Below are 19793 nucleotides of genomic sequence, written 5' to 3' on the forward strand. Positions count from 1 at the left end.
TAAATAAATATTTATTTATTTATTTATTTATTTATTTTGGTGACAGAGACAGAGAGAAACAAATAGGCAAAGACAGAAAGGGAGAGAGATGAGAAGCATCAGTTCTTTGTTGCCTTGACAGAGGGGGGGAGAACAGCAGACCAAGTGACCCCTTACTCAGGCCAGTGACCTTGGGCTCAAACTGGTGAGCCTTGCTCAAACCAGATGAGCCCACACTCAAGCTGGTGACCTCAGGATTTTGAATCTGGGTCCTCCGCATCCCAGTCTGACGCTCTATCCATTGTACCACCACCTGGTCAGGCAATAAATAATTTTTTTTAAGTTTAAGAAAATTTTTAAAGAATCAACCAATGGTCTTGGCCCATGGGCTCAGTGGACAGAGCGTTTTCCCAGCGTGCAGACATCCTGCGTTTGATCCCATCAGGACACACATAAGAAGTGACAATTTGCTTATCTTGCACTTCCTCTCCCCCTTGCTCTCATTTCTCCTCTCGCAGCCAGTAGCTTGAAAGGGTCAAACATCGGCCCCAGGTGATTAGGATAGCTGGGCTGATTCCAGCATCAGCCCCAGACAGGGGTTGCCAGGTGCATCCCAGTAGCGGTGCATGTAGTAGTGTACCTCTATACCTCCCTTACTCTTACAAAATAAATAAGTAAAAATCAACCAATGAATGCACGAATAAGTGGAACAACAAATTGATATTCTCTCTCCCTTCCTCTCTGTAAACTCAACAATTTTTTTTTTTTTTTTTACAGAGACAGAGAGAGAATTAGAGAGAGGGATAGATAGGGACAGACAGACAGGAACGGAGAGAGATGAGAAGCATCAATCATTAGTTTTCGTTGCTCGTTGCAACATCTTAGTTGTTCATTGATTGCTTTCTCATATGAGCCTTGACTGTGGGGCTACAGCAGACCGAGTAACCCCGTGTTCAAGCCAGCGACCTTGGGTCTAAGTTGGTGAGCTTTGTTCATACCAGATGAGTCTGCGCTCAAGCTGGCGATCTCGGGGTCTCAAACCTGGGTCCTCAGCATCCCAGTCCAACACTCTACCCACTGCACCACCGCCTGGTCAGGCTAAACTCAATTTTTTTTTTAATTTTAAAAAAGTAGATATCTAAATGGACTAAATGTCTATTAAAAATAATTCTGTTATATGAGCATATGGCTATACATATAATATGTAAAATTCTCCCAAAATACATGAATAAGAAAACTAAATATATTCATGCACACACCTAAAAAAAGAATTCCATTAAAGACATTGTCCCCCTTGCTAGAAGAGGGGGCAAAGGTAAAGCCCTGTTTAATTTTATTCAAATGTGTTTGTAACCATTTAATGGTAAGTAAATTTAGAGTGAAAACTACCTAGTAGGGGCAGGAAGGCTGACAATGACGAAGGAGAAGTAAAATGATGAAAGGACAGTATACCTAGAGAATTTTTCAACTGTACTGATAATGCTTATTTTGATGCTCTGTATGGGTCTATATGGTTATTATACTATTATTCAAAACTCTTTATCATATACATTTTAAGAAAAACCATTAGTAGAAGCAAAATAGATACAGTACTTTAAGAAAAAGGAAATTTAATAAAGAGCAGGGGAAGAGAACTGGAGAAGACAAGAAAACCACAATAAACAAAAGATATAAAATAAGAATGTGGGTGAATCACTCAATGATACCAAAAAAAAAGAATCTGAATGACAAATTCCTCTATTAAAAGCCAAAGAGCCTGACCAGGCGATGGCACAGTGGATAGAGCGTAGGACTGGGATGCGGAAGACATAGGTTTGAGACCTTGTGGTCGCCACATTGAGCAAAGGCTCATCTGGTTTGAGCAAGGCTCACCAGCTTGAGCCCAAGGTCGCTAGCTCAAGCAAGAAGTCACTTGGTCTGCTGTAACCTCCCTGGTCAAGGCACATATGATAAAATAATCAATGAACAACTAAGGTGCCACAACAAAGAATTGATGCTTTTCATTTCTCTCCCTTCCTGTCTGTCTGTCTGTCCCTCTGTCTGAATCTGTCACAAAAAAAAAAAAAAAAAGCCAAAGACGCCTGGCCTGTGGGGACCTGGATGCTGGAGGTTGCCAGTTGGAAGCTCTGGGCTTGCCTGGTTGAGGCACATACAAGAAGAAACCACAACTGATACTTGCTGCTCTACCTACTCTCCTCTCTCTCCTCTCTTTAAAAATCAATAAATAAAATCTTTTTTAAAAGCCAGATTCTCAAATTCTGTTAAAAATCCATATTTAACCATTTCCCTTTTACATAAATCTCAACTAAAATAACAGAAAGACAAACATGAAAAATGAATGTTAAATGTTTTCAAATGAATTTTAAATATCCACTGAGATGATTGTACCGTTTTTTTCCCTTCAACCTATATTCTATTTTCACTTTAGGAAATAAATTGAAAATTTTTTTCTTTAAGTACTTTTAAATTAGTTCACATATAATATAATTCCTTTGAACAGTACAAACGTTCACATATGTCCTCATACCGCCTGGCCATCCAGAGTATGATCGTACATGTGTAAGGCAACATTAAAAAAAAGGCAAATGTAGCCTGACCTGTGGTGGCGCAGTGGATCAAGCGTTGACCTGGAATGCTGAGGTTGCCGGTTCAAAACCCTGGGCTTGCCCAGTCAAGGCACTTATGGGAGTTGATGCCTCCTGCTCCTCCCCTTTTTCTCTCTTTCTCTCTACCCCCTCTCTAAAATGAATAAGTCTTTAAAAATAAATAAATGGTTAAAATGGCAAATTTTATTTAAAAATTCTTATTTCCATAAATTGGTTATCAAACAAACATGATTTTAAGTTAATAAAACTGGAATTGAAACTAATTTTATTTTTTGGGGGGGAAAAAACTCACTCCCAGGGGTCAGTGAGCATGAAAAAAACTCACTATTCAAAGGGTTAAATTAGTTTGAGGTGTACAACATAGTGATTTGACATTTATTTAACTTACAAAGTGATTACTCTGATAAGTCTACTAGAATCTGACACCGTACACAGTTATTACAGAGATTTCTTTTATTATATAACATTGGATCAATTTTTGCTAACGTTACAAAAATGGGCCCTGGACAGGTAGCTCATTTGGTTAGAGTGATATCCCAATATGCCAAGGTTGCAGATTAAATCCCCAGTCAGGGCACATACAAGAATCAACCAATGAGTGCAAAATTAACTGGAAAAATAAAAAAGGTGTTTCTCTCTCTAAAATCAATTTTACCGACCTATGGTGGCACTTCGGATAGAGCATACACCTGGGATACTGAGGTCCCAGGTTCATAACCTAAAGGTTAATAGCTTGAGTGCCAGCTCACCACCTTGAGATGGGATCACTGACATGACCCCATGGTCAATGCCTTGAAGCCCAACATTGGCTTGAACAAAGTGTCCCTGGCTAGGCTGGAGCCACCCCTCTACCTACCCCATTAAGGCACAGTATGAGAACCAATCAATGAACAACTAAACTGCCACAACAGCCTGACCAGGTGGTGGAGCATCAGACTGGGACGCGGAGGACCAAAGTTCGAAACCCCTAGGTCTCCAGCTTGCACAGGGGCTCATCTGAATTGAGCACAGGTTTGCTGACTTGAGTGTGGGATCACAGACGCGACCCCATGGTCACTGGCTTGAAGCCCAAGGTCGCTGGCTTAAGCAAGGGGTCACCCACTCCGCTGTAGCCCCCAGGTCAAGGCACATATGAGAAGGCAATCAGTGAACAACTAAGGAGCCGCAACAAAGAATTGATGCTTCTCATCTCTCTCCCTTCCTATCTCCCTCTCTCTGACTCTCTCTGTCAAAAATATAATAATAAAATAAATAAATAAAATGCCACAAATACAAGTTGATGTTTCTCATCTCTCTCCCTTCCTGTCTCTCTCTTTCTTTCTCGCAAATAAATTAATTTAATTTTTAAAATTTCAAAAATGTTTGAAATTATGTGTTCCCTGAAGGGTACCAAGTCCCCACTATTATCTTTTATATCAATCTTGTGTATTATTTAAATCCTTCTCTGTATCTTTACTTACTTTATCAAGCTAGGATTAGAAGGAACTGACATTTGATAAAACACAAGCATATGCTTGTATATGTATACATTAGCTCTGAAAGGAAATGGAAGAAACTTGTAAAACTGCTCAATTCAAAGGAAGGAATAAGGGAAGGAGAAAGACATTTGCTTTTGCACTTTTATGAGCTTGTGAAAATTTACATTCAAAAAATGTAAAAGCAACAAAATTAAAAATAAAGATTTTTAGCCCTGATCGGGTAGCTCAATTGGTTAAAATGTTGACCCGATAAACTGGGGCTGCAGGTTTGTCCCATTAGCATACGTAAGGATCAACCAGGAAGTACATCAATAGGTGGTACAACAAATCAATGTTTGTCTCTCTCTCTCTCCCTTCCTCTCTTTCTCCAAAATCAAGAAATTTAAATATATATATATTTAAATTTATATATAAGATATATATATATTAAACAGGAGAGACAGCCAGAGAGACAGACAGACAGGAAGGGAGAGAGATGAGAACATCAACTCATAGTTGCTGCACTTTATTTGCTCATTGATTGCTTTTCATATGTGCCTCTGGGGCAGGGGGGCCTCCAGCTATGCCACTAACCACTCACTCAAGCCAGCAATCTTTGGGCTCAAGCCAGCCACATTGGGGTTCGAGCCCATGGAGTCATGTCTATGATCCCACACTCAAGCCGGTGAGCCTGTGCTCCAGCCAGATAAGCCAGCACTCAAGCTGGCAACATCTGAGACAACCTCGGGGTTTCTAATCTCGGAATCTAGCACCCCAGGCCAATGCTCTAACCACTGTACAACAGCCTGGTCAAGCAAAAAAAACATCATTTTTTTAAGTAAAAATTTTTGAAGAATCCTATTACAATTCATCTACCTATTTTTGTATTACATTTGAATATAAAAAGTTAAATGAAGGTCAAAGATTTCTAATACATTAGAGTATTTATCCACTTTGAGTAAAAATGAAAAGTAGATTTTGGTACCTGAAAATGTCACACATTTTTAGTTTTGTGGTTTTTAATTTTTTTCCCCCAATTTTCCAAAAATTGCACGAAGGTAAAGCAGAGCTCAAGTTGATGTGGGTTGTTTTGGCATTAGTAGTAGTGCCCCCACTACACACTGACTAGACATTGGCACAACCCCAAGAAAAACATGGTTTACACATTTTTTAAAAGAAGCTAAGATAGGCCTGACCTGTGGTGGCGCAGTGGATAAAGCGTCGACCTGGAATGCTGAGGTCGCCGGTTCAAAACCCTGGGCTTGCCTGGTCAAGGCACATATGGGAGTTGATGCTTCCTGCTCCTCCCCCTGTTCTCTATCTCTCCATCTCTCTCTCTCTCTCCCCTCTCTCTCTTTAATAAAAATGAATAAATAAAATCTAAAAAAAAAAAAAAAAAAAAGAAGCTAAGATAGAACTTATATTCAATAGCACATCTTCATTATTTGACTGTGACTATTCATGTTTAAAAAACCCAATATAGCCTGACCTGTGGTGGCGCAGTGGATAAAGCGTCGACCTGGAATGCTGAGGTTGCCAGTTCAAAACCCTGGGCTTGCCCCGTCAAGGCACATATGGAAGTTGAAGCTTCCTGATCCTCCCCCCTTCTTTTTCTCTCTTTCTCTCTCTCCCTTCTAAAATGAATAAATAAATAAAAATTTAAAAATAAACAACACAAAAACCCCCAATATTTTTTAAATGTTTGGCCCTGGCTGGTTGGCTCAGTAGTAGAATGTCAGTCTGGGCTGCAGATGTCCTGGGTTTGATTCCCGGCCAGGGCACAAAGAGAAGTGCCCATCTGCTTCTCCACCCTTCCTCCTCTCCTTACTCTCTATCTCTCTCGTCTCCTCCCACACCCAGGGCTCCATTCAACAAAGTTGGCCTGGGCACTGAGGATGGCTCTGTGGCCTCTGCCTCAGGCACTAGAATGGCTCCGGTTCCAGCAGAGCAACGCCCCAGAAGGGCAGAGTGTCAACAACTGGTGGACTTGTCGGGTGGATCCCGATCAGGTGCATGTGGGAGTCTGTCTCTCCATCTCACCACTTCTCACTTCAGAAAAATACAAAAAAAAAAAATGTTTATGCATACATAAAAGAAAGTAAGTTTCTTAGAATAAAATGCCAAAAACATTTTCAAGATGATAAAAAGCCAAGAATAACTTTCTTAATGGCTAGTATATTTTAAAATATTTTTTATTGATTTTTTTAGAGAGAAGGAAAGAGAAAGAAAGTGTGGTGTATTAACTCATAGTTGCTTCACTTTGGTTGTTCACTGATTGCTTCTCATACAAGCCTTGACAAGATGATCCCAGGATTTTGAATCAGTGACCTCAATATTCTAGGTCAATGCTCTACCACTGTGCCACCACAGGTCAGGATATGGTTAGTACAGTATATTGATATTTTAAAGATATACTTATAGCCTGACCAGGCACTGGCACAGTGGATAAAGCATAAGACTAGGAAGCAGAGAACCCAGGTTTGAAACCCCAAGACCTCCGGCTTGAGCATGGTCTCATCCAGCTTGAGCGTGGGCTAATCCAACTTGAGCACAGGCTCACAAGCTTTAGCCCAAAGGTCGCTGGCTTCAGCCCAACGGTTACTGGCTTGAAGCCCAAGGTTTCTGACTAAGCCCAAGGTTGCTGGCTTCAGCAAGGGGTCACTCGCTCTGCTGGAGCCGCCCGATCAAGGCACATATGGGAAAGCAATCAATGAACAACTAAGATGCTGCAACAAAGAATTAATGCTCCTCACCTCTCTCCCTTCCTGTCTGTCTGTCTCTATCTGTCCTTCTCCTTGTAAATCTCTGTCTGTCACAAAATATTAAAAGAAATAAAAAGGTCTGGCCTGTGGTGGCACAGTGAATGGGGCATCAACCTGGAATACTGAGGTCACCAGTTTGAAACGCTGCTTGTCTGGTCAAGGCACATATGGGTGTTGATACTTCCTGCTTGTCCCTCACTTCTCTCCTTCTCTCTCCTCTCTACAATGAATAAAATCTAAAAAAAAAAATGTTTAAAAAATAAAGACATACACATACACACACACACACACACACACACATATATACAGATACATACAGAGAAATATAGATATAAATATATAAAGCTCCATGAACTATACCACTCCAGGAATTTCATTTCAAATTTTGCATCCCTTGTCCCTGGCCGGTTGGCTCAGTGGTAGAGTGTGGGCCAGCATATGGAAGTCCCTGGTTCAATTCCTGGTCAGGATGCACAGGAGAAGTGACCATCTGCTTCTCCACCCCTCACGCTTCTCACCCTTCTCTCTCTCTCTCTCTCTCTCTCTCTCTCTCTCTCTCTCCCTCCCTCCCTCCCTCCCTCCCCCCCAGGTGCTGAGGACAGCTCCCTGGCCTCTGTCTCAAGCACTAAAAATAGCTGTTGCTGAGCAACCAAACAATGCCCCAGATGGGCAGAGCATCATACCATAGGAGGTTTCCTTGGTGGATCCTGCTCTAGGCCATGCCATGTTCTGTCTCTCTGCCTCCCCTGTTCTCACACTTAATTTAAAAAAATAATTTAAAAAGATTTTTTTTAATGTTTACATGGGTACACTGTAACCCATGGCACACGGCCCTATGGAACGTGAAATCTAATATAAACACGTATATATTATCTAATGATTACAAATCAGTAAACAAAACAACATAGACTAGCATTGGGAGGAAGTTAAAGTGAGTAAAACCATCCTGCTCAGACATAGTAAAACACTCCAAGATATTGGGTAATAAAATTCATCTCCTTTGCACTCTCAATTGAGATAACAAAAAAAAAATAATTGCCTTCCTTTCCAGTTTAACATAAGCTCTCAATAAGTTCAAAGGTCTGATTTGTTTTTATAAAGGATTCATATACGGTGAAGAATTCATTGCTAGACACAAAGATGGTACTAATTTTTTTTTTCAATTTCAAATACAGACTTAGTATTAAAAAAATCAACAAGAAAATGAGCTACAGCCAGACCAGGCAGTGGCGCTGTGGATAAGGCATCAGACTGGGACGCAGAGGACTCAGGTTGGAAACCCAGAGGTCACCATGGTCTTCAGCACGGGCTCATCCTGCTTGAGTGTGGGCTCACCAGCTTGATCATGGGGTCTCAGGCTTGAGGTGGGATCACAGACATGACCCCATGTTCGCTGGCTTGAGCCAAAGGTCGCTGGCTTGAAGAAGAGGTCACTTGCTCTGCTGGAGCCCCTGGGTCGAGGCACATATGAGAAAGCAATTATTAAACAACCAAGGTGTCTCAACGAAGAATTGATGCTCCTCATCTCTCTCCCTTCCTGTCTATCTGTCCCTATCTGTTCCTCTTGCTGTCTCTGTCAAAAAAAAAAAAAAAATGACAACAACCAACACAACAATAACCATCTGGTGTGAAGGGAATGAATCAAAATATTACCTTTTTTTTTTCCTTTTTTTTTTTGTATTTTTCTGAAGTTGGAAACAGGGAGGTAGTCAGACAAACTCCCGCATGCGCCCGACCGGGATCCACCCAGCATGCCCACCAGGGGGCGATGCTCTGCCGCAACCAGAGCCATTCTAGCACCTGAGGCAGAGGCCACAGAGCCATCCTCAGCGCCTGGGGCAGAGGCCAAGGAGTCATCCTCAGCGCCCGGGCCAACTTTGCTCCAATGGAGCCTTGGCTGTGGGAGGGGAAGAGAGAGACAGAGAGGAAGGAGAGGGGGAGGGGTGGAGAAGCAGATGGGCACTTCTCCTGTGTGCCCTGGCCAGGAATCGAACCCGGGACTCCTGCACGCCAGGTCGACGCTCTACCACTGAGCCAACCAGCCAGGGCATATTACCTATTTTTTGTCAGACTGGCAAAAAATGTGTTTTTGGTGTGCCACAGAATTTTAGTAATTAGGTTATGTGTTCCATGAGATGAAAAATCATTGGCTTAGAGGGAAAAAAAATTGTTATTTTTCATTTATTTATTTTTTGTGACAGAGACAGAGAGAGGGACAGACAGACAAGAAGAGAGAGAGATGGCCTGATCAGGTGCTGGCGCAGTGGATAGAGCGTTGGACTGGGATGTGGAAGGACCCAGGTTCGAGACCCTGAGGTCGCCAGCTTGAGCACGGGCTCATCCGGTTTGAGTAAAAGCTCAAGCTTGGACCCAAGGTTGCTGGCTCGAGCAAGGGCTTACTTGGTCTGCTGAAGACCCATGGTCAAGGCACATATGAGAAAGAAATCAATGAACAAATAAGGTCTTGCAACAAAAAACTGATGACTGATGCTTCTCATCTCTCTCCGTTCCTGTCTGTCTGTCCCTGTCTATCCCTCTCTCTGACTCTTTGTCTCTGTAAAAAAAAAAAAAAAAAAAAAAAGAGAGAGAGAGAGAGAGAGAAAGAGAGATGAAAAGCATCAATTCTTCATTGTGGCAACTTAGTTGTTCATTAATTACTTTCTCATATGTGCCTCGACAGGGGGCAATAGCAGAGTGAGTGACCCCTTCCTAAAGCCAGCAACCTTGGGCTTCAAGCCAGCAACCTTTGGGCTCAAGCCAATGACCATGAGATTACGTCTATGATCCCATGCTCAAGTCAGTGACCCCACACTCAAGCTAGTGAGCCCAGGTTCAGGATAGATGAGCCCTCGCTCAAGCCAACGACCTCAGGGATTCAAACCTGGGTCGTCTGCATCCCAGGACAACACTCTATCTACTGCATCACTGCCTGGTCAGGCAAAAGTTGTTACTTTTTTTTAGAGAGAGAGAGACAGACAGGGACCAACAGACAGGAAGGGAGAGAAATGAGAAGCATCAATTCTTTGTTATGATACCTTAGTTGTTCACTGCTTCCTCATATGTGCCTTGACTTGGGGGCTCCCACCAAGCCAGTGATGCCTTGCTCAAGCCAGCAACCTTGGGCTTCAAACCAGCGAACTTTGGTGGGCTCAAGCCAGTGATGACGGGGTCACATCTATGATCCCACGATCAACCTGCACTCAAGCTGGCAACCTTGGATTTCAAATATGGATCCTAGTGTCCCAGGCCAATGCCCTATCCACTGTGCAACCTCCTGGTCAAGCAGAGGAAAAAAAAATTAATCTCACCACTAAACATTAACCTTTAGCCTTTTGTGTAAGCACACGTTTATTTATATAAAAAACAATGATCCCACCATTTTTTAATTTTTTTATTCTTTGCCTGACCTGTGGTAGCATAGTGGATTAGAATTAGACCTGGAACGCTGAGGTTGCAGTTTCAAAACCCTGGGCTTGCCTGGTCAAGGTACATATGGAAGTTGATGCTTCCAGCTCCTCTCTCCCTTTTCTTTCCCTTTCTCTGTCTCCCCTCTCTTAAAAAACAAACAAGTAAATAAAATTTTTTAGTTCATTATTTAAGTGAAAAGATGGGAGATAGACAGATTCCCACATGCACCCCCACCAGGATCCACCCAGCAACCCATCTTGGGCCTGTGCTGGCAACAGAGCTATTTTTAGCACCTGAGGGGGCAGCTCCACCAAGCCATCCTCAGTTCCCAGAGCCAATGCCCTTGAATTAATTAAGCCATGGCTGTGGGAAAAGAAGAAAGAAAGAAAGAGAGAGAGAAAGAGAGAGTGTGAGAGAGAGAAAGAGAGAGAGAAGGGGAGGGAGAAGGGAGAAGCAGATGGTAGCTTTTCCTGTGTGACCTAACTAAAATTGAACCCAGGACTTCCACACACCAAGTTGATGCTCTATCACTGAGCCAACCAGCCAGGGTCTGATTCCACCATTTTTTAATTTTTACATTTAAACAATACATAATAAACACTGCTTCTAGTCAATTAATATTCTTTTTTATTAAGTGAGAGGTGGAAGACAGAAAGACAGACTCCCGATATGTGCTCTGGCCAGGATCTACCTGGCAAGTTCCCTACCCAGTGATGCTCTGCCCATCTGAGACTGCTGCTCCATTGCTCGGAAACTAAGCTATTTTAGTGCCTGAAGCAAGGCCATAGAGACATCCTCAGCACCCTGGGCTAACTTGTGTAAACCATTAGGGCCATGACTATGCAAGAGGAAGATAGAGTATGAGAGAGAGAAGGGGGAGAGGTGGAGAAGCAGATGGTCGCTTTTTCTGTGTGCCCTGACTGGCAATCGAACCTGAGACATCAACACGCTGGGCTGATGCTCTACCCGTGAGCCAACCGACCAGGGCCCAAAAATTCTTACTACAACCAATGATATATTATTAGTGTCCACATTAATTAAATGGCTGGTTTTTATGTTTTTACAGAACAATCAAGGGCTTGATATTTTTTTAACTTTTAAAATTTTTTTTTGTGAGAAAGAGAGAAGGGGGAAGGATCAGAAAGCATCAACTCCCATATGTGCCTTGGCCAGGCAAGCCCGTAGTTTAAAATCGGTGATGTCAGCATTCCAAGTCAATGCTTTATCCACTGCATCACCACAGGTCAGATCAGGGCTTGATATTTTTTAATAATGCAAGTTTACCCATAAATTGCATTGGATTCTTGAAACCTTGCTTGCACTAAGATTTCTAGAAGGTGCCTGACCTATGGTGGCACAGTGGATAAAGCATCAACCTGAAATGCTAAGGTGGCCCATTCAAAACCCTGGGCTTGCTCAGACAAGGAACATATGAGATGCAACTTCGAGTTGATATTTCCCACTCCTCCCGCCCACCCCCTTTTCTCGCGCGCTCTCTCTCCTCTAGCTAAAAAATAAAATCAATAAATAAAATCTTGAAAAAAAAAGATTTTTAGCAGGCATGTTTAAAACAATAAATCTTATCTCCATGACTGACTTGATTTTTTTTTTAATCAGGCTGAGCTGTTAATGCAGTGGTCAGGAACCTATGACTCGCGAGCCAGATGTGGCTCTTTTGATGGCTGCATCTGGCTTGCAGACAAATCTTTAATAAAAAAAATAATGTTAAAAGTGTAAAACATTCTCATGTATTACAATTCATTCATTTCCTACTGCTCATGTTCATGGTTACGGGTGGCTGGAGCCAATCACAGCTGTCCTCCGGGACAACACCAAATTTTTATTGGATAATGCATCATGTACAGGGGTCATTGTATGGCTCTCACAGAATTACATTTTAAAATATGTGGCGTTCATGGCTCTCTCAGCCAAAAAGGTTCCCGACCCCTGTGTTAATGTATGTCTACCTGTCAAGGGTATGACACGTTAATCCCAATAAACAAATAGTACTTCATTGATTCAAAGATTTTGGTTTAAAGGATATCAGTACCCTAAAATAATTATAACCTCTATTGCAAATGAAAATATTAAAATAGGTAAGAGATACATCCCTTGTAAAATCTGCCCCAAATTTGAACTCCCTTTTGTATCCTATTTCCACTATAATTTACAAATAGAAACCAAGCCTGCAGTTGGATGTTTTCATTCATTTTTATCTTTAGTATCTATTAACTCACCTAAATGTTTGTAATGGTGATTGTGAGCTTGCAATAAAACCTTTACTCGATCCAAAGGAGCAACTGTTGTTTTAGCACAGCATCCTGCAATACCTAAAAAAACAGTAAGAGATCAGGGGAAAATTGCATACCATTTTTTTCCAGATGCAAATAATTATTCATTCAGCCAACACATACCCTCGGAGCTTTAATTTGGTCTCTATGGTGATGTGCAGATAAAGGATGGGCCCTCATTCTCTATAACTTACTAATTGAATGTGTCGTACTTAAAAATAAACTTGAACAGGAAAAAGAAAATAGTAAGTTTGAACAGTGTAAATCTGTTCCCTAACACCTGATGAACTCTGGGAAACTTGCTAAATGTGGTTATGGGGACACTTGAAGGTATTTACCCAACTGTAGGCTCTGTTTGAAGTAACCTCCTCTTTTTCTGTATAACTTTTACATTGAAATAACCTACTTTTACCTATAAAATTCAACCATTCTTTTATACATTCGGCAATTATTATAATTATTATTATAATTCAGCAATTATTTGTTCCCTACCATATGTCACTGTGCAGACAAGTGGATGACGGTAAAGTGCAAAAGAGTATACATACCGACCAGCCCTACCAGCCTGGCATGCTTCTAAGGTGATACTAGAGACTTTTTTGCTATGTTGTTTGTGCACTCCACCCCCAAAATTCATATGTTGAAAACTAATTCCCAATGTGATGACATTTAGAGGTGGAGCTTTTAGGATGTGATTAAGTCCTGAGGGCTCTACATGTTTATTTATATAAAATGTGATTTGATTCAACCACTATAAGGGCAATGATCATGGGATTAGTGCCCTCATAAATGAGATCCAAGACACTACCGGCTCCTTCCACCTAATGAAAAGACACCAAGAAGATGCTGTTTATGAGAAAGAAGGTCCTCATTTAATCTGCTGGCACCATGACCTTGGACTTCCCAGCTTCTAGATCTTTGAAAAATAAATGTTTGTTGTTTATAAGCCACCCAGATTATGGTATTTTTGTTTTAGTAGCCCAAATGAAGTAAAACACTTTTATAAAGTAACTTACATGTACAAATGCTCCTTAACTTACAATGGGGTTACATCTTGATAAACATATTATAAATTAAAATTATCATAAGTAGAAAATGCATTTTAATTAAGGGTGAATTTTACTATATATAAATTATACCTTAATAAGCCTGATTTTGAAACAAAAAAAAATTGTAAAAACAATAAAAAACAGAAAAACTATGCAAGCTTCTACAAAATACCCAGCTTAGCCTGACCAGGCAGTGGAGCAGTACATAGAGCATCGAACTGGAACGTAGTGGGCCCAGGTTGGAAACTCTGAGATCACCAGCTTGAGCTGTGGCTCATCTGGTTTGAGCAAGGCTCAACAGCTTGAGCCCAAGGTCGCTGGCTGAGCAGGGGGTCACTCGGTCTGCTGTACCCCCCCCTCATAAAGGCACATATGAGAAAGCAATCAATGAACAACTAAGGTGCCACATCAAAGAATTGATGCTTCTTATTTCTCTCTCCCTTTCTGTTTATCTGTCCTCTCTTTGTCACAAAAAATAAATAAATAAACAATACTCAGCTTAATCAAGATTCCTTTGCAGAGATCCTGATATTTGTTGTCTTCAGTTCTTATCATTCTTTTAATAGATTTTACATGGTAACTAACTGTAAAGATACATAAAAAGAAGTGCACATATCATAAGTATGCCACTTAATGAATGGTGAATACAATTACGTAAAGATCACACAAATCAAGAAATGAAACTTTAGCCTGACAGGCGGTGGCGCAGTGGATAGAGCATCGGACTGGGATGCAGAGGACCCAGGTTTGAGACTCCGAGGTCACCAGCTTGAGCGCAGGCTCATCTGGTTTGAGCAAAGCTCACCAGCTTGGACCCAAGGTCACTGGCTCAAGCAAGGGGTTACTTGGTCTGCTGTAGCCCCATGGTCAAGAAAGACACATATGAGAAAGCAATCAATGAACAACTAAGGTGCCGCAACAAAAAACTAACGACTGATGCTTCTCATCTCTCTCTGTTCCTGTCTGTCTGCCCCTCTCTCTCTCTCTCTCTCTGACTCTGTCTCTGTGAAAAAAAGGAAAAAAAACTTTACCAGCCTCCCAGAAGTACTTTCTGTACTCCCACAATCACTACTTGCCCTCCTTTTCATAAATAACCAATCAACCTTCTGATTTCTAACACCATAGACTTATGCTGATTGTTTTTGAACTTTATACAAATACAATCACAACAGCATGGCTTCCTTTGTACCTGGCTGATTCTGTTCAATATTATGCATGTGAGATTCATTGCTGCATGTGGCAGGAATTTACTCATTTTGAGTGTTGCCTGGTATTTCATTGTGTGCTTATACTGTACCATATTTTGGTAACATGTAATAACATTGATGGACATTGATTGCTTCTGGTTTGGGGCTACATTGAATATTGTAAACATGAACAGAAATACATATATTGGGATATACCTGGGAGTGGAACTGCTGGATCATATTATATACAAATGTTCAGCTTCATGTATAACTGCTCAACTAGTTCTCCAAAGTGGCTGTACCAATTTACATTACTACCAGTGGCATATAAGAGTTCTGGTTGTTATACTCACTTACATGCAGCATATCTCTATTTCAATATCTAATCAACATCACAAAATGTAACATGTCCAAAACTAAATTCCTTATCTCCCCCAACAAACATCTTATAAAAGTTGCCCAGACCACAGCCTTCCTATTTCACTCCAGCAGTTGGGCTGCACCAGCTACCTGTCAAGTATCTGTGGCAGAGTTTACTAGAACCACTGAAACCAGTTTTAGTTGTAGACAGCTTTGCACAATTTCCCAATCATGTTTTAAAAGCTATTTGTTTTCTTTCGTGCAAACAGCAAAATCCAATTCTACACTCCGTCATCTATGGCCTTTACTAAAAGAAAGGAGGGCCCAGCATGTTTCACTGAATGAAATTCCGAGGTCTTTGTAAGAGACGTCCTCCTTTCCCCGCCATCCAACCCTAAAGAATGGGTGTCCGGTTCAACACTTTTACCTCCTTAGCTGCTCCAAGACAAGCCCTTCCTCCCCAGGATCCTGCTGTCACTAGCCAAGTGATTATCAGAAAAAGATTCCAGCAGATCAGGGCAAACATCCGGCCAGGCATTGAAGCAGCCATTGTCCGAGAATGTCCTCGCAGCTGCATGCACCGACCTGCCCCTGCCACCCCGAGCACGATCCTCTCGGCGGACACCCACCTCCGGCCAGGAAGGAGCGCAGCCAGTAGAAGTCTCGGCGGGCGGCAGGCCCTCCGGCTCCGGCCGCCTGCGGCATCGCGGGAGGAGAGTCGGTGGCAGCCAGCGCCGCCGCCGCAGCCGCCGCCATCACGACCAGTACCGCGTAGGGAGCTTCAGTCGCTAATTTACAGCCCAAGGGAAAGGGCCGTGGCCATTGCTGGCGCTAACAGGGCACTCTCCGCCGCGAGAGAGCGGCGGGCAGCACCTGCGGCCGGCGCAGGCTGATGATGTCCCAGGGGCGGGGTCTGGGCCAGACCGGAAGCGGGAGTCTCCCGGCCTCTCGGCCTCCGCTCAGCCTGCCTTACACACGTCGCCACAGCCGACTTCTTTTTTCAGGCCTCCCGTGTTTAGACGCAAGAAGAGAATTGTGGCCAGCGGGAAGGTCCCTGCAAAACCTACCAACTCAGGAAACTCTCCTCTGTCCACTGACCTACAGTGACCATCGATCTATATCCGCCCAACGGATTATATTCTGACTTCCCTAAAATGAACCCTTTCCGGAACTAACCTTTCATTGGGTTCTTGACTCTTTCCGGGAACCTCTGAAATTATACCGTCTTCCACTAATTCAGCTTTGCCTTCTGTTTGTCAATGAACCTCAATTCCTGACCTGTCAATCTTTCCTTCTGACGGTACTGAAACCGGAAAAGGGTCCATGTTCGTGCTGCTGAGAAGGGGGGGGGGGGGGAGGGTCTGTAACCAGAACTTTTTTTTTTTTTTTTTTACAGGCAGAGAGTCAGAGAAAGGGCTAGATAGGGACAGACAGGAACGGAGAGAGATGAGATGCATCAATCATCAGTTTTTCACTGCGACACCTTAGTTGTTCATTGATTGCTTTCTCATATGTGCCTTGACCGTGGGCCTTCAGCAGACCAAGTAACCCCTTGCTTGAGCCAGTGACCTTGGGTCCAAGCTGGTAAGCTTTGCTCAAACTAGATGAGCCCACGCTCAAGTGGCGACCTAGGGGTCTCAAACCTGGGTCATCCGCATTCCAGTCCGAGGCTCTATCCACTGCGCCACCTCCTGGTCAGGCCCCAGATACTATCTTAACACATTATCTCAGCCAACCTCTTTTGTAAGGGGAAGAAAGGGAAAGGTAAAGAGTTCAAAATTTAGAGAAAAGAAATTAGATAAGAGTCGCAGTCCAGGGATTCTTCCAGCATTTCTTCATCTGCTGACCAATACTTCTTTATCTGTGTCCTTGTCAGCCCTGTCACATCCTTGGAGCCCCAGGGTTAGATACCATCTTGCTTGTGGATCTCCTGGGCCAGAACACAAAGGTGGATTGCTTGCAGCCTCATCAAATAACATAAGCCCATTCATGTATCCAACTCCTGGAACAAGGCTTTTTACTTACATTAATCATTAATCCCATTGATTATAACTAAAAGCTAGTATTACTAGAGCCAAATTTCTAACTCTTTAGCTCCCCTATCACTTCCATCTCTTACAAAGAAATGTTGCTAAAGCAGATTATTCCTTTTTTTGGAGCTCTACAAATTACACCAACACTTCTGCTTTGTCAGGCCTTTCTGAATCTGTGCCTTCTGCTTAACTCTCAAATTCCACTGAGCTCTACTCCCCACTAATCCCAACTCTCTGCCCTACACTCTTAGAAGTTCCTGCACAGCCTGTGATGGTGCAGTGGACAAAATGATGTGAAATGCAGACATCTGTTCCAAACCCCGGCCTTGCCCCGTCAATGCACATACCAGAGCAACTATGGATTGATGCTTCCTGCTCCTCACCTCACCTTTCTCTATCTTCTAAGATTAATAAATAAAATATTTTAAAAGAAAAGAGCCTGACCAGGTGGTGGCACAATGGATAGAGCATTGGACTAGGACACACACGGAGGACCCAAGTTCAAAACCCCAAGGTCGCCACCTTAAGCACGGGTTCATCCTGTTTGAGAATGAGGTCACTGGCTTGAGCACGGGATTGTGGACATGACCCCATGGTCATTGGCTTGAGTGCAAAGGTCGCTGGTGCCTGGCCTGTGGTGGCGCAGTGGATAGGGCATCGACCTGAAAATGCTGAGGTTGCCTGTTCAAGGCCCTGAGCTTACCTGGTCAAGGCACATATGGGAGTTGATGCTTCCTGCTCTTTCCCCCTTGTGTCTCCCTTCTCTCTCTCTCCTCTATAATGAATGAATAAATTAAATCTTTAAAAAAAAAAACAAAGGTCGCTGGCTTGAAGCCCAAGGTCACTGGCTTGAGTCTAAGGTCACTGATTTGAGAACAGGGTCACTTGCTTTGCTGTAGCCCCCCACCCCCCCATCAAGGTACATATGAGAAAGCAGTCAATTAACAACTAAGGAGCCACAACAAAGACTTGATGTTTCTCATCTCTCTCCCTTGCTGTCTGTCCCTATCTGTCCTTCTCTCTGTCTCTCTTTAGTGTGTCACACACACACAAAAAGACACTTCAGTTTCTTCTCCATGGCCTACTGTATTCCAAGAGCTATTGCTATTTCTTTTTCTTTTTTTTAAGACTTTTAAAACATCTTAGCCAACCTCCTACTTTTAAATACCTTCTATAATCTATATGTTGATGACTCCCAGTCTTCAGCTGTTCCCATTTATCTCCAACTATATTGATTCATATTTTCTTTTCTTAATTTTTTTCTTTTTTTTTTTTTTGACAGAGATAGGGAGAGAGTCAGAGAGAGGGACAGATCAGGACAGACAGACAGGAAGGGGGAGAAATGAGAAGCATCAATTCTTTGTTGCGGCTTCTTAGAGTTCACTGATTGCTTTCCCATATGTGCCTTGAACAGGGGTGGGGCTGTAGCAGAGCCAGTGACGCCTTGCTCAAGCCAGCAACCTTCGGCTCAAGCCAGCAACCTTCGGCTCAAGCCAGTGACCTTTTGTCTCAAGCCAGCGACCATAGGGTTCAAACCTGGGTCCCCCGCATCCCAGTCTGATGCTCTATCCACTGCACCACTGCTTGGTCAGGCTTCTTTTTTTTTTTTAATGTATTAATTTTAGCGAAAGAAGGAGGGGGCAGCAAAAGGAAGAGAGACAGGAACCTCAATTTGTTTTTGTATATCCCCTGACCAGGGACTGAACCCAGCAACCTCTGCACTTCAGGATGATGCTCTAACCAACAGAGCTAAGCAGTCAGATCTGACTTATATTTTCAATATCGCCACATATATATCTAATTGGTATCTATTTATTGTATCCGAAACTAAATTTCTCACTTTCCTTTGCAAATATGCTAGTCTTGCAGCCTTCCTTCATTCTTTTAAATAGCAACTTCATCCTCAGTTGATAAATCTTGGATTAATTAATTTTCTGAGTAGTATCCAGCCTAGTCAGGCTCACTTAGAAGTTTTGACATTTAAGAATACTTGCTTGAAGCCAGGATCTCTAAATTAACAGCCTACTCATCTTTTGAAGTCCCAGTTAGTTCTGGAGGAGGACAATGATATCAGTCCAAATGAGGAAACAAGAGGAAAGCGCCAAGCAGATATACCAAGGATCTCTGCTGCTTCACAGCTTTTAGTGGAGAAATTGGCTAATGGCCTTACTTCATGATCCATCACCTCCTCTCTTTCTTTACTTTTGTTTTTCTCCAGTGTTCAAGAACATTTCTTTTTAATTATTATTATTGCAGAGAAAGAGACAGAGAGGGGGACAGACAGGAGGGGAGAGAGATGAGAAGCATCAACTCTTTGTTGCAGCACCTTAGTTGTTCATTCATTGCATTCTCATATGTGCCTTGACTGGGGGGGGGGACTACAACAGAGCAAGTGACCCCTTGCTCAAGGCAGTGACCTTGGGCTTCAAGCTAGCGACCAAGGGGTCATGTCTATGATCCCATGTTCAAGCTGGATGAGACTACACTCAAGTCGTCGACCTTGGCTTTCGAACCTGGGTCATCTGCATCCCAGTCCAATGCTCTATCCACTGTACCACCGACTGCTCAGGTGAACATCTTCTTTTTTTTTTTTTATAATTTTATTTTTTTAATGGGGCGACATCAATAAATCAGGATACATATATTCAAAGATAACATGTC

General features: G+C 42.6%; 1 protein-coding gene and 1 non-coding gene across 3 annotated transcripts in view; both read right to left on the reverse strand.

The window, feature by feature from the left end:
- Positions 1-16008, reverse strand: part of SLC25A16 (solute carrier family 25 member 16) — a 46639-nt gene extending 30631 nt beyond the window's left edge. Inside the window, exons 1-2 of one of the 2 annotated variants that reach the window (XM_066243229.1) lie at positions 15729-16008; positions 12450-12542 (exon numbers count right to left, since the gene is read on the reverse strand). In XM_066243229.1, the coding sequence (XP_066099326.1) occupies positions 12450-12542; positions 15729-15855 (220 nt within the window). In that variant the 5' untranslated portion in view covers positions 15856-16008. The remainder of the gene's footprint in view (positions 1-12449; positions 12543-15728) is intronic. The other variant, XM_066243228.1, reaches the window with a different exon arrangement.
- Positions 5080-5201, reverse strand: LOC136313830 (U4atac minor spliceosomal RNA). Its single transcript, XR_010727257.1, has one exon. It is a non-coding gene; the product is annotated as a U4atac minor spliceosomal RNA (small nuclear RNA).
- Positions 16009-19793: the final 3785 nt, after the last annotated feature.

The sequence above is a fragment of the Saccopteryx bilineata genome, chromosome 9 (assembly GCF_036850765.1).
Source record: "Saccopteryx bilineata isolate mSacBil1 chromosome 9, mSacBil1_pri_phased_curated, whole genome shotgun sequence".
Taxonomy (NCBI): Eukaryota; Metazoa; Chordata; class Mammalia; order Chiroptera; family Emballonuridae; genus Saccopteryx; species Saccopteryx bilineata.